Raw genomic sequence first — 15559 nt, 5'->3', positions numbered from 1 at the left:
AATGCTCGAAACACTCGGCTCGTTGATCTCCGGTCCTTTGCTTGTGGTTTCTTTCCAGTCAGGCCTGCGTTTGGACGGTGTTTGGATTGGTTTACCGTTCATAGCGGCCGGATTCCTGTTTGTCTCTGCGCTGGCTGTATTGTGCTGTGTTAGATTACCGTGATCCTACAGAGGCGCTGCTGAATATTTTACTGGTTTTGCCGTATGATAGGGAGGTTAATCGGCTTAGGAGCTGATCAAGTGTGCATTCTATCTTCGTGAGGAGACAGATTTTTAATGGACCCAGAACGCCCCTTTATTTTGTGGCTACTTGTGCGAAGAAACCGGCTTCCGTTAGAGATATTGACTTCCTATCCTCCATAGTGTCGTAAGACAAAACAAAATCCGCGAGAAGCCGGCTTTCTCCACACAGAGCCTTTTTTTCTCTTGATGTAAAACAAATACAATTCGTTTTTAAAGTACATTTCTGGGCCAACGTGAGAATGTCGTTGACCACAAGCTTTCGGTATTCGATTGTTTGCAGGGGAATTGGCCGAGGCCATGGACAAGATCATCAATCCCAAGAATAAAAGCTTGCGAATAACCCTACGGGCGGAGGAACACGAAGGTCACACATGATAGGGAACCTGCTGGTCTTTTACTGGGATGTGGTTAGTCTCCATGTGACGGGTGTCTGGCCGGCCGGATGGCTGGCTCATCAGGCGGCTACACAAGGCCGTATTCTAACTATTACAATAGATAGTGATACCTATCATTGTTGGACCCTGGACAGACTGGGATATGCCACACGGCAAACTGAACATGCGAAGATGTTGAACAACACTTGACCACAATTGGTGACTTGACGAGATGAAATTTGGGGCAGTGTAAAATGTGGCTAAATGCTGGGGTAAAAGCAAACCCAGTTCCTCTTGTAATACTGCAGCGTACCCAATTCTCAGACTAAAATGCAGCATAGGGATTAGACTTTTAAGCATAGCCTTTAAATCGGAACGATATAATTCGTTGAAGTAGGGAATGTTTGGAACAAACTTTCAATTTTGGGGGAATATGATTCATAGTTAATGGCAGTATTTTCTAAAATCCTGAAATCAGTATTAGGCCTCCTCCATTCATCTATGGACTAGGCCGAGCGGTATAATTTAAAGAATACTCTAAATCATCTGTTCATGATTTAAAGAAGGTCAACTACAGTCTAATAGGCTTGTCTCAGTGGCGGCGGCAGCTAAAACACTAGACTTAATCTTTCCCGGTGGCCGGCGTTGTAGACCTGTAGATAGCCTGTTTCCAGTGTTGCCTTATTTTCCGGATGAGCATGTTTTACATACTGCCGAGGCCTCCCGAAGTTTGAGGGCGTTGTAAGTGGAGGCTCATACTAGTATACAAAAAACCGGGGAGGATCGGCTTCCTTGCGTGCCGATTGAAGACTCGCAATCCTAGAGGCCATGATACGTGCGTCCTCCAATGACATACGTTTTCTCTCTCGATGCATTAAAAGTTGACATGCATACCCTTGAAAGCTATAGCGTGAAGCTTATTTGGCTCATGGCAACCGGGTCAGCATCCGCCAAGGCGTCTCGGAAAGTGATGCGCCGACCTGCCAGGAGTTTAAGATGGCAGGTGACATGATTTCTTTTGCCTATACCAATCACACAATGAGAAACAACGCGACTGATGCTTTGAAAGCCAAGAAAGTAGCCGACGAAGGGTGACACGACTCAATATGTTATTCGACCAGCAAAGCTGAAACTGCACATCAACTAGCCTGCGGCTGATGCTCAGTTGGAGTCTTTCAGCCCTACTAGCAAATGCACGCAGATCGCATCTTTGAACCATACAGCTGGGTCGTAAGTTACCGACCGGATCATAGCTAACATTCACCTTGCATATGGATAGAGTCTGTGCTTAGGCGTGGAAGCCTTCTCCGAGGATATCATCCTGTATGACTGGCGTATAGTATCAATTCAGAACTGAGACAACCGCCAAGCCGCGGAGAGCCGAATGATGGTAATTCTTTTGAAAATCTTCCGTCGAATTCCTAAACCTTCCAGCTGCTAACAACACACTACAAACCACGGCTATTGGTTATGACAAATTGACACAGGGATATGTTGTGACAACCGGCCAAGAAGGTAACTGCCTCAAATCAGCGGCATACGGGAATCTCCGCCCCTTAAGAGGTTTACTTTGGCTTCATGGTGATGGAAATTTATGATCTACAGAATATGCGGAGATGATCACCCAGGTTCTTGACGCCTTTTGGTTTGATCAAGATATCCTTGCCGTCTGCAGCAAGGTTGTCCCTGCTGGAATTAATACGCACCCTGGCATCCTTTCAGGCACCGAAAGACTTACAGAAGTCCTTTGCCGTCCATTTGTCTCAGTCTGATTCATCTCAACTACAATGGTTTGACACTTCGCCACCATGCCACAAGACGTCAATTGTCACAGGTGACATCTACAGCTCTTACCCCGCTGTCACTAGCGTCAGCACGTCGGACATCTTCCCCGACATTAAACCGCACACTAATTGTACAATATCCTCATTAGTGACCCACCTAGCCTTCATATTGGGCGTTGACGCCTATCACGAAGATGTTTGTTTTCTAAGCCCACCCCCGCTCAGCCGTTTAGGTGGGACCAGTTTCAACAAGATATCCTCAGTAGAGGGGCAAGTCCATCTGATGTTTCTTACGTGGAAGCAGTGTCACAGCGAGGGGTTAAGTATCAACATTAGATATCCCGCAAACAGAGATGGGGAATCAATCAATCAAAACGCAAGTCCCGCACGGAAAAGAAGCTGCCGGGACACAGCACATGGGCCCGGCCGGCATTCGAGTCGACCCGCACGCTTGAAAAAAAAGCCAAACATGAGCCGCACTTAATATCAACATGTTGGCACATTTGAAAATCATTGTGGTCAAACTCAAGACGAGAACTTCAAATTCGCAACGCGCCACGATTAACAATGTCGACTGCAAATGGAAGCCCCCAAAGTCCGCAGAGTAGTCCGGGAACCAAAGCCCCGAGAGGCCTTATGAACTGCAAGCCATGCCAGATCCGCAAGGTTGGTGATCATAGGTTGATTATTAAGATTGGTTTCTGATCGACGTTGTATGCGGGTAGATCAAGTGTGACAGAGCTTTGCCTGTTTGCGGAGTATGCCACTTATATCAACGATCTTGTTTCTACGGTGTGTGAAATATTCCTATGCCCCTCATGTACTCACGCCAGACAATTCATAGAAGCTGACTATTCCACAGACGGAGTGCCGAAAAAAAGAGGCCCGAAGAAAGAATCCTTAAGTGCCTTGATCAAAAGGATTGATGGCCTTGAGGAGCTTCTCAAGTCCGAAAAGACACCAACCCCGCCTGGGTCAGACACACTTGCCGCGGACTACAACGAGCTGCGCTCGTACAGAAGTGGAACTTGTGAACCTAGTGGCACCACTTCATCCGACACCAGCCCAGTCAGTTTACTGAGAGGAGGAAACTTTGAAATAAATTCGTAAGTTTACATTGAACCAATATCTAGAGGATTTGATGTTGAGCAGGTTGTAGCGAGTTTTCTGCAACTCTAAACGCAGAAGGGTTGGTAGACATTTATTTCAACAACTTCCACTGCAATCCTTATGAGATTCTTGATGAATCAGCCACTAGGCAAAGATTAAATACAAATCAGCTCCCCAAGTCAGTTCTATATGCTATTTGTGCGGTAGCCACTGGGTAAGAAACAGACCTAAAACCCACGTATTCTATTCTGACACTTCATCAGCTTTTCAGAAGGCTCTGGCAAAGTTCCTAGCAGCCATGTCACAGCGGAGACTTATACTGCTTGGTCCCAAAAAGAGATCGACCCTTACGAGGTCTCGATTGACTCCTGCCAAGCTTTACTGCTGTTAGTGACGGCTTATACAGCGATGGGAAATGGGAAGAAAGCGCATTTTATCATGTGTAAGTATTAACTGAACTACCAGTTCTCATTTGAATATGATGTGTTGGCTGACAGTATCGGGTAGCCCAAGCAGTCGGCATGGTCATGGCACTGGAGCTATACTCTCAGACAGATAACCACGAGAATCAGATTCAACATGTGGATGAGACAAGAAGAAAGGTTTTCTGGACCTGTTATATCATCAACACTTTTGTTTCAACGTGGCTTGAGCGTCCTTCATTGATGGATGACTCTTTCATCAAGGCCGACATTTTATTATCCAGGCAACCAGGCCAGAACGGCTTCATGCAAACCGGAGACATCGGTCAAAACCCTAATATTCATCCTCAGAAGGCCTCTGGGATTTCCAAAAGAAGAGTGCATGGCCTTCAGAGCCTGGTTTGGGTCACACAAATACTGTCAGAAGCAAACAGATACCTTCTGCTTAGCGATGCCACATCGCAAGCTGCGTATTGCCGTCGACACAAGATTCTGCATGACCTGGATCTATGGGCATCGGATGCTAGCAACAGCGCAAAAACATCGGATCAAGTATTGGATGGCCCGGGCGACAATGCTTCTTTCATTTGTCGACTAGTTTTTCATCTCATCCATTGCCTCATTCATCGTCCCATTCTACCGTTACGCTTGAGCGAATCATCTGGAATAAAGATGATACAACATTGGGTCGTTGAAGCAACAGAGACAGCCTTCCGACATGCTACAGCAATTGTTGAGCTTGTGGGACAGGTAAGGGAAACCAGCGACTTGCCAATGCCGCCCCTAGTCGGTTTCTGCATTTTCACGGCGGCAACGATACTCAATCATGGTGTATACTATGCTGAGGAGCAAAACCCACAGGGGCTTGGTGTTTGTTTAGCGTCATTTGCTGGTTCCCCAATGTCGCCAAGTCATTTTACGTCGTCTCCGGACCTTTTCAGCCGTTGCTTAAACGAGCTGTCATTGCTCAGCGAGAATTTTGTTTCGGCACGGTTATTCAGAGTTAGGCTCGAAGAACTCAAAGCTGAGCACATTGGGCTCTTGAAAGGGACTTTGGCTGGTTTATCTCCCAATCATTCCAACAGGTTCTTTCGGAAATACTCTGCAACACTTTTGCAAATGATTCAGGGGTTTCACATCGAAGAAACGCATGTCAGCAACCCTAAATCAGCTCTCACGCAATCACCGGTATCAATGACACATGACGACAGCATTCTGAAAGAAAAGGATTCCACAATGGTGTGGAATACGAATCAAATACACCACAGTGGCAAACTACCGTTCATCAACACCCGGCCTAGCATGGGGCTCGCAAGCTCACACCACAACGGCCATCAAAGGTCTTTTTCGGATAGCCTACCTTTAAGTCAATCATATGCATTTGATACAACAAGCCCTTTGATGCAAAGGCCATCCCTAGTATGGCCAAGCTTCCAGGACGATACCCCCAGGCAAGGGCCAACCCACAGCTCTCCAATGTTGGATTCATCAATTCACTTGACCTCCCCTATATTCCAGGAAGGAAAGGGAATAGGGAGTGTACAGAGGAGTTGGGATAACGTGAGAGACTTTTCTGGCGACGGAGGGCTTCCATACCAGGTTCTTTCGGGTCCTGTGGCAGCAGCTGGTTCTGAGTACCAGCAAAATGATGGACTGGGGAACTCATTTGTACCATTTCATAACTTCTCTGTATCATAGTTTTATTGACTGTACTACAAATTAACTTTCATACTGTCCAGCTGCATCGGGAATAGCAAGAGGCGATTTGTTATGACTTATTCACGTAGAAATAGTCGAGGCCACTAGTTCCATTATTTGATGTGCTTCACAAATTTTGCAATACATTTGACAAAGTTAATCGCGGTTAGCATGTGTCAAAGTACACATTGATGTCTAGGGTTCCCGGGTGATCGTATGAAGCATGTAGAACTTATGCGGATGCTCAGACAAAGAAGAGGTTGACATCTGGTTTTCTCCTATTTAAGATCTACAACCAACACGTCAGAGATCTGTTCCATGCCGATCTAGCCTAAGTCGACGCCTGGGATGTGGGAGTGGCGACTACAGATGTTATGATAGTAGTGGGCACAGCCGTTATCTCTGTGGCGCTGGCAGGGATTGTGGTAGTAGCACAGTTAGTATTCGCTCTAGAGCCAACACTTAATGTGACAGCCTGACAGCCGTCCAGCTGCTCTGCACCATGCCGAAGAAGACCACTGTTGTTATCGCAAACATACAGGGCCTTTTTTCCGTTTGATTCGCACTGAAGTGCACCATCTACAACAACACATTCGAGGAAGGAATAACTTCCAGAGACCCTACCCTCCGAGTAGACGTAGATCAAGCTATTGGCATTGGTGTGTACTGAGAAGAACTTATAGGACGAGTCGTACCAAGCTTTGACGTGATTGTCGTTCGTAAGAGTGAAGTTAAGGGGAGTTTTCGTGTTCGTCAGGTCGATGGCGGCAAAATCAGAGTAGAGGTAGAGGTTGTAGGATCCATCACCGGATGCGAGCGACGCCTTAATGCTGATGGGAGTTGCCGTCGCATCGCATGGCTCTGGGAGGCTGACCGTTGATGTCGGGGTGGGGTTTGTTCCAACCGTGGTAGTTGTCGACGTCTCAGTGACGGGGGGCTTTTCTCTGGTGACTCGGAACCAGGGGGATACCTTGTATTGCCAGTCATTCAAGTTGTTCGGGTCGCCGAAAGTGCGGAGAGCGCGACAAAGAATTTTGTATTCGCCAACAGGGATGTCGTCTCCGTGGGCGAACTTATTCTGAGGCTTGGCATAAACACCTCCGGCATTCCGCGGGTAGTTCTTGAAAGGGAAACTTGTGATCGTATCCGAGAGACCTGCAGGCTCGGTAATGAATGAACCAAAATACTTGTGCTGTCCGGGCACTGGCGGATAAACCCAATCTGACTCATTCCAGTCGCGGGCAACATACTGAGAAATTATTAGCGAGTTTTTGACATCGCGAGGGATGTTTTACTCACATCAAAACTAATCTCTCGTGTGGACCACAGTACGTTAAAGTAAGGTTGCATAACGTCGCCGCCTGCTTCGAAAGTGTAGTTGTGACCCTCCTCCATAAGACCGCCGTATCCACTGAGTAGCATGGGGACACCGCGGTGCATTTCCCAGATGTCGCTAGCATATATTGATCCTTTTACTCCTGTTCTATGTAAGCTTCTGTGTGGCCCGAGTTCTTGATTAAGTGCAAGTACTTACCCATGTATGTAACCCGAACAGTTTCACCATGAGATCCCACAACCAAGATCGATCCCCCATAGACTGGTAGCTTGGCGGCGTCGGAAGCGGATGGCTCACTAAAGGTTATGGAAAACGTGTTACTCTCTCCCGCACCCAGGACCACTTCAGATACAGAGAACTTGGCAGTTGCAACGTTTCCTTCGTCGGTCGCGTAAGGCGGTGATATGGAAGTCCACGCATCTCCAGAACCCTTGGAGAAGATGGTAGTGCCAGCCTCATGTTGAAAATGATATGTCACAGTTTCGTTGCCGGAGTTAGTGATCTTAATATCATGGGTACTTTGGAAATGGTCTGTATCGTTGAGATTAAGAACAGCTGGGCTAACCAGTGTAGTGTAGTCGATGACCTTGAAAGCGTCAACCAAGCCTGCTCCCTGGTGGGCAACAGATCTAAAAGACATTCAAAGTCAGATATGTCAAACTAAGAGGAGCGGACAGGAGACATACGCCAAGTTATCAGTGTCATCGTAGTGATGGATTGGTTTTCCACTCGCAACAATCTTCTCATGGGCCAGCTTAGCCCCACCGTTACCCAGCGTAGCCTTACCACCGTGGGAAGAAAAGAACAGGGCAGCCACACCAGAAATCTGAAAACTATTAGTCAGTTGTCAACGGTGATATCAAAACAGGGATACTTACGTATGGTGTTGCCATACTAGTTCCCGAAAGAGTTGCCCAGCCTCCTGAACCAAGAGGGAAAGTTGAAAAGATCGAACCACCTTAAAAGTCAGATCCTGCAATATTTAACCAACCAAATGAACGTACCTGGTGCTGAGATTTGGGGAACCATTCGGGCATCAAGAGTAGGTCCCCAGGACGTGAATTGATCGATTCTTCCCCCTGCGAAAGAAGGGCGACCAATGGCTGCAGGTTTGCTGTCGTTCACAAAGTCAAACGTCACAGTGTGGTTACTTTCATGCTGGCTGACAAGCCAATCGCCGTCCTCGTAGGTGATTAGAGCAACTGGAGTTGATATTAGAGTAGAGTCTTTTCGTTATCGACGCGAATTGCATACTCACATCCTTTTGATTGTTCGTCTGGGCTGTAGCGCACTCGAGCAGGAATCTCCCACTCTGAGCCATGGTAGTTGTAAATAAAGATCCAGTCAACCTTGCGCATCCAGTTGCTGTCTGTCCTCTGCCAACCACAGTCCGCACGACTTCATTTGTCAATATCATGCAATTAGAAGGGGACGAATGACACATACGGAATGATTAAGACGTTTGTATCCGGAATGGCTGACTCGGAGTCACATATGCTGTGATCCCTAGGAGTAGAGGTCCATGATGCAGGCAATGTTCCATTGATATTCCATTGAACTCCATTGTCTGCCAGATAGACCTAAATATTCTGGTCAGACATGCGAACCACGGAAAGGACAGAATACTCACAATTTCTCTAGTGTCACCGCTGCTGGATCGGGCTATAGTCGTGAAGGCGATCAACTCGTCATGTTCCACACTCCCAACCGCAGTGCTCCCTATTCCATTACCGCCACTGCTGGTATACCACGGACCGTCTATAGGGCTTAGATTAGAGTAGATCATGAATAGTTTTCACAATGATCTTACGTACTGGTTTCACCGGCGTTTCCTGCCGCAATAGAGACAAATGTTCCGGCAGCCTGAATAGAGGTAGCAACCTCTGCCAGAGGCGTGTCAGAAAACCCTCGGTTGGACCCGAGGGAAGCGCTAATGATGTCAGCGCCTTCTTCGTGTGCTCGAAGGAAGCCAGCAACAATCACATCTTCGTAAGTGCTGCCACCGCATCCAAAGACCTTGTACGCGCGAAGCTTGGCAGATGGAGCAACCCCTGGCAAAAACTCATTGCTACTACCAATGATTCCAGCAACATGAGTGCCATGGCCATTACAATCAGACGGATCCTCGTCCGGGATGTATATATCTCCCGGTTCATAATTATCACCAACAAAATCATAACCACTTTCGACTTTGAAACCTTGGCCAAAACCACCACCAAGAGCAGGATGGTTATAGTCGATTCCGGAATCAACGATTGCAATCGTTACACCTTCGCCAAGATGGCCTCTAGCGTGCGCGAGAGCAACGTTGGTGTCGTTGTGTGGGTTCCAGGTAGGAATTTCCGACTGCACAACAGCTTTGCCAGTGATGGGAATGGTAAAAAGCGCAGCGGGCCAGATCTTCTCTACTTCAGGCAAAGCCTGAATCTCTTCAAACGTCCCATTGGATGCATTCTTCAAATCGAATGAAGCGCCATGGAAGAGTTGGGAGTTGAAACTGATAGCTGGAGAAGCGTCCTTTCCAGAATCCACAAGGGTGTTGAAGAAGCCCTCAGTATCCTGAAAATGAAGTTAGGAAACAAGGGTATTTTTTAAGGCTGAGAGTTTCTCACCGGCTGCCCGTCACGTTTTCTGAACTTGGCTGAACCAACTTCGGAGAACTTGACAATGTATCTGCCGCTGTCCCCAGTAACTGGAGTGATGGGTCCAAGAACAGATTCAGGATCGTCTGCAGAAGTCTGGGCAGCAGCTCCTGAGAACCACAACAGGCCAAAACCTGCAAGGACCTTGATTCTCATTGTGAACTTTCACGCCTGGCGTTGGCTGTGCCGTAATGGGGACGAAAACGAATGTCAGAATAGAGCGTATCTGCGTCTAACTGGTAGGATAACAATACAAACGGCTTGCACCGAAAATGACCTTTATATACAGTCTGGCTCAACAGAAACGAAGTAATTTGGCCATTCATTTCACAATGAGCGAAGTCGCAGTCACTCTCCACACGAGGGTATTCCTTCTGCATGCATGGTGCTCGACATCATGCCACCGTAGTACCCATTGGCTCGGTATCATCGGGGTGGGCCTGATTAGATGGAATTGATTAGATTAGATGGTAGGTTTTCTCTCGGCGATAGTCGGTGGTGTCTGCATTCCTACCGAGGTGGTATTTGGCCAGCTCTTGGCGCGTTCTCGCCAATAGTATGACTTGTAGAACTTGCTGGGATAAACAAGGTTAAAGGCGAGATATCCCATGTTTGGCTCAATAATGGTGTTGAAGAGCGGCCAATCATGCCTTGTTTGGCAAGCAGTCGCTCATGAGACCCATGATGGACTGACTTTCGGAAGGGCATGCATCCTAACAGTCTAACTTGGGTTATAACCCGATGCATCCTGCAGGTCCGGACCAGATGAATTCCTTAGCCGTTATCCGAAGGGTTGTATTGATAAGAAACCGGATCAAGAAGCATGTGTTGAGTTTGGTGGTCGGACACAAAAAGCTATTCCAGATACCTGTTTTGTCACATTGCATATTATCTTGTAACACCTTTGAGAAGCTCAAAAGTATTCTTTTTTACCTTACCAAAGCCTCGGAAAGTAAACCACTGTGGTGCATAGGTGCTCTCTCCAACCGTGTGAAGTAGCGCCATGGTTGGGATCATTGAGGTGCCACTCACATACGACTCGGATGAGAACATGTCGGCTAAGTGTCCTCCTCCGACGGCTGCGATCCCCCGCAAAGAACCTAGTTCACGCCAAGAAGACTTTGACAAACAGCGCACCACCCCTGAAAATTGCATATCTTCCTCATCTACAGGGGTAAATTTGATATCACTCAGCGGTTGAGCATACTTCTGACAACCTGGAAAATGTCTCATGTCCGTGATCACACACCGCAGCTCTCCTCGCAAAGTGCGCGTGAAATTTCGCCTTCTGACCGATTGAAACTGTAATCTCAACTTTTGTTAAACTGGATGCAAGTCCTGGAGGTTTGGTCTTGCAATCATCCTGGATTGGAGTCATCCGAATGTTGCGGATTGCCTAGTGATCCATCCAGATTCTGATGATTAGCGTATTTGCAGCCTTGGCAAGTTGTTACTTTGAATCAAGTCACCTTTGAATTTAGAACCTGTTTTCTCCATACTTTCTTTCTACCTGTGGTCTCATTCAGAACGATTTTTTTCCCAATTACCCAAAACACGGCAAATATCTTTACTCAAATCCGGACGGCAACACTATATTGAATGGTTGAACATGGATGAATTGCATGTTTACTGGATTACCTTCGCCTAGGTTGCATGTGTATGTCACACTCTCCTGCATCACAGAAACCGTTGCAGGAAGTCATGCAGGCACTATACGAAGTGATGCGACTTGCCGTTTGTGTTTAGTGCTTGAGCACTTTGTCACCTTGTTGCAACGTGTGGCGACATTACTCCTCATTCCTCATTAGCATAGCAGACCGCCACATCGCAATTTAGTAGGGCCTCACAGTCTTTGAACCGAGTTGCATTTGTCTCTTGCAATTATATTGGCAACGGGCCATGTCGTTATTAGCGTCAGTCTAGTGAGGTTATGATCTGCCATTTGAAGGTCTTCATGACTGTGCATCCTTCTTTTGGAGATTAAAATCCCGAGGCTTCCGAGTGAGAATGTTTGATCTTACTCCACGTCGAAGAAATCGAACGAAATCGAGAATACATGTATTGTTTGATGTAATACGAGGTACCCATGTGTGAAGCCTTGGTTCTATGGGAAACCAGAGAAATTTGTAATAGGCTACTGCCCCACGCCTCATATGATGCTTGACTACCTCAACTCACATACTGCGTTGCGGTGATGCAGTGTCATTAATGCCTACATGCCTAAGCAGCAAACTGGCATGACTGTCACAACTCATGAAGTTTGGCTCTAAGGTGAAAATAGTGTATCATCTCTTCGTCTTAAAGCGCAGATTCTTCGTTTTGGATACTGTTATTATGCATCACTTTACATGGACTGCTAACACAGAAAACGGAATGTGAACCTTCAAACACTCCAAATCCTTCCAGTCTTGTAGTTGTTTTTGTGCCCGACGGAGAAAGGCCAGTATGATAGGTCCTTCCTCCATTTATATCGACCACTGAGGCCTTACCACCAAGCGCCAAGTCTGCGAATTGGGAGGCAACATGAATACAGTGACGGGCAGCCTTGATTCTATCATCAAGGTTGAAATGAGTCATGTAATGTACAGGGCTTGATATAGAAAGGATTAGAGGTTGAATTATTTCGTCCTTCGGCATTTCATTACCGACAGTCTATAGTGTACCTCGACAGCAAACCGACACTGGGTGCTGTAAATTCTGAAAAGCACGGCTTTCGCAAACATTTCGATAGTGCTTCAATGATGATCTCCGTTCGGAATTTGATTCCCGGCATCAGTAAATATCCAGTCTTTGAGGATGCGACAAGTTCTTTCCTCTCTCTCGTCTTGGAATTGGGCGGCTAGCTCTTATTCTTGCAAGTAGTGCCCCTGAAATGAACTGCGCAAACTTGGCAGTAATGAAGCATTCACAACAGCTTGAAGTAACTCTTTTTAAAAATTTGGCAACAGATTTACTTCACATGCTTGACTCATTCGGACAATGGCACTTGCTAGAACTCATGACAACATCCAAACTTGAGACCCTGGTCTCTGAGGTGACCAGAGAGTTGGAAGTAACTCGAGACCTTGAAAGGCTTGAGATTCAACACAATGTGCTCAGCCACTTTACTTGTATACGGGGATCTGCACACATAAAACCGGGACCTTGAATAACAAACACTAAAGCGCAGCTTATGGGGCCGCAGGAGCTTGGGCGGCCTTTTTGATGCGTGTGAATTCGAGATGGGACCGGTGACTTTTACCCTCCCGCCGTTGATGCCACTGTGCCCGTGGCGATGACTCAGGCAGGGATTGCATATCCAAGGTCGGGTGGCGAATTCCGGCTGACAAGATTCATGAAAGTTCTGTCATTTCAATGACAGAAGCCACTACAAGACACTAGAATATTCCATAACCGAGGCTTTGGGTGGATTTCGGAATGCTGACATTCCAGTTCCAGAGTTATCGAACGATAGCAAGCATAACCCCCTGCTTGCACACGTGATGATTCTTGCAACGAGGACTGTAACTTTGACTTTAAGAGCCTCAAATGCCAAATATACCTGAGACAAAATCGTTTCTTTCGAGTTTGCCGCTGGGCGGTAAAAGAACCTCTAGGATCAGAAGCTTTGAATTCTCTCACCAGTGGCTGACGCAAAGAAACTGAGGTTAACTCTACTATGAACGAGCTGGATTTGTTATAGAATCATAAGTTTGCTACAGGACTGAAGAGAATTAACACGAATGAGCCGGAGCCGACTAGCAAGATTTCCCACGGTCTTTGGCGAAGCAACAAGTGGGTGCTAACCACTCGCTATATCCACAACGCCCAGTCTCCCAAGAGTGCTTAAACCTTAACTCTAAAATCATGGCCAAGTTGGGCTCAAGGAAGTCCTGGTAAGGGGTCAAGCATGGTTTTGTTTCAGTTTTCCAAATCAGGAATCTCACACGAAAAAGATATATCTCGATCACTAGCTTCTGTCATAAGACGTCTGACCTCTGCAGCACAGGCCAACACACATTGCTGGAGAGTCACACGGAGCCGTTATCCGTTCAGTGGATACCCCGGTCGCTTCCCTCGGACACCGATGAATCTTTCCCCGCGGAGGCCCCGTTTCACGACATGAGCGACATGAGCTTGACAGGGCTTCAGCTTTCCATGGAAGATTTCGAAGCATAGAGGCAGTGCTTGACCGGACGGCACAGACCTGCCGGTGATCTACATCAAACCAAGTACTCGGGTTGATGATCGACTACATAGGTCATAGGGCTATTAATGGTATGTCGTTGGGTAGTATACATGAGATGACTTGTAAAAACAGGCGACTTTTCATCCCAACTGTCGCAAAAGTGCTCTGTCCGGGACGGCCTCCGAACTTTGAACCCGCCCCAGCTTTCAAAGTGAAGGGATGGCAGCGCATACATGACACCAGATGAACACAACCACACGGCCTTGCTGCACCTTTGGAACTTGCACTGCCTATTTTCCCACGGAGTCTCGGAATGCCAGTTTGATTGCTCTACCAGATATTCGGTTTGACCGGCAACCTGCCAGGACAAGGTTGCCTGTGATTTGTGCTACCCTAGCACTTTCTCCAAAACAGCCTCTTTCAACACCGTATATCTTAAGTGACGGAAAGGTTCTTATAGATCGCCATATTCCCACCTTTCTTGATGTTACTAGTCACTTAACATTCCAAACAACCAGATTTATTTATGCGCCGGGCGCCTTCAGTTCTCTTCGTCCTCCTACGTCTTATTAACTTTGTGCCTTAAGACATTGATTGTCGTCTCTTGCTCTCTGGAAGAACACTGAGTCGTCATTTACTCCACCACTTCACCAAATATTGATACTATATTCGCTCTTCATCATGAAGGCTGTATCAATCCTCTTCCTCGCCAGCCTTGCAGCAGCAGCTGTTACTGATCCGGGGTTCAATGCCGCTCACGATGAGCTTGCGCGAGATCTCGAAGCCGTCACTGAGGGTTCTAATCTCCTTGAGAGAGATGAAGAGGAGACGCCTAGACCTTTCCATTTCGCGAGGAGTTCCGAGGATGAGGAGGAAGACGGTCTGACAACTCGTGATACGGAGGAAACCCCACGACTTGTTGAGCTCATTGCCCGACAAGGAAACGGTACTGCGGGTAAGAACTTACCACTAACTCCCAGCAAACGAAGCCCATACTAATTATCTCACAGGTGGTGGAAAAGGAAAAGGTGGTAAAGGAAAGGACAATGAGAATGGAAAGGGAAAGGGCGGAAACAAGTGCCAATGCGACCAGGGGAAGAAGAGAGGCAAGGATGCCAAGGGCAAATCTTGCAAATGCCGCAACGGAAACAAGAACAAGAACAAGGGGAAGAACAACGAAGGCAAGGAAAATGGAAAGAAAAACAACGAAGGCAAAGAAAATGGGAAGAAGAACAACGGCAAGGAGAATGGCAAGAACAACGGAAAGAACAACGAGGGAAAGAACAATGAGGGAAAGAAGAATGACGGAAAGAAGAATGACGGAAAGGATAAGAACAAGGGCAATGGCAATGCTGGTAACAACAACAAGAACAACAACAACAACAACAACAACAACAACAACAACAACAACAATAACAACAACAATGGCACTGCTATCGACAACGGCAAAAAGAACAACGGTGGTGGCGACAAGGGCAAGAACAAGGAGAATGGAGGAAAGAAGAACAACGCCTCCAGCGGATCTGGTGCAGCTGCAGCTGGCGATGCTTGAGCCTATGTTGAGCTTGTTGTAGGAAAGAAGATATGAAGTTTTGTCGATCATTCAGTAGCAATTAGCATAACTATGAACATTCATCATGTTCTGATCTACATTATTGCTTTATCTTACAGACTCCATACATGAAAATCTCGGTCACCCCCGTTTTTAACAACAGTTCTTCGACTAAGTGGTAGCCCTAGCTAGGGAGGCCTACTGGGTCGCACGACTGAAAATCCCTTCTC

The 15559-nt window shown here is 46.9% G+C and overlaps 3 protein-coding genes across 3 annotated transcripts; 2 read left to right on the top strand and 1 right to left on the bottom strand.

The window, feature by feature from the left end:
- Positions 1-2968: 2968 nt before the first annotated feature.
- On the top strand, positions 2969-5631 carry CTRU02_204999 (fungal specific transcription factor; the record flags this gene model as incomplete). Its single annotated transcript, XM_070204470.1, has 5 exons — positions 2969-3094; positions 3197-3507; positions 3561-3725; positions 3775-3953; positions 4028-5631. The coding sequence occupies 5 exons, from the start codon at positions 2969-2971 to the stop codon at positions 5629-5631; spliced, it is 2385 nt and encodes a 794-aa protein (XP_070061574.1).
- Positions 5632-5962: 331 nt separating this feature from the next.
- Positions 5963-9765, bottom strand: CTRU02_204998 (subtilisin-like serine protease pr1c; the record flags this gene model as incomplete). Its single annotated transcript, XM_036724415.1, has 11 exons — positions 5963-6880; positions 6931-7109; positions 7166-7596; positions 7654-7793; positions 7846-7925; positions 7972-8169; positions 8226-8365; positions 8414-8547; positions 8598-8725; positions 8782-9526; positions 9580-9765. 11 exons carry the CDS (start codon positions 9763-9765, stop codon positions 5963-5965), a joined length of 3279 nt encoding a protein of 1092 aa, XP_036584042.1.
- A 4693-nt stretch (positions 9766-14458) lies between these two features.
- CTRU02_204997 (uncharacterized protein) lies at positions 14459-15329 on the top strand (the record flags this gene model as incomplete). The annotated part of the gene is made up of 2 exons (XM_070204469.1): positions 14459-14732; positions 14806-15329. The coding sequence occupies 2 exons, from the start codon at positions 14459-14461 to the stop codon at positions 15327-15329; spliced, it is 798 nt and encodes a 265-aa protein (XP_070061573.1).
- Between the last annotated feature and the right edge of the window lie 230 nt (positions 15330-15559).

The sequence above is a fragment of the Colletotrichum truncatum genome (assembly GCF_014235925.2).
Source record: "Colletotrichum truncatum strain CMES1059 chromosome Unknown Contig_0003, whole genome shotgun sequence".
NCBI lineage: Eukaryota > Fungi > Ascomycota > Sordariomycetes > Glomerellales > Glomerellaceae > Colletotrichum > Colletotrichum truncatum.
Note: the sequence above shows the minus strand (reverse complement) of the source record. Positions and strands in the feature narration are given on the sequence as shown.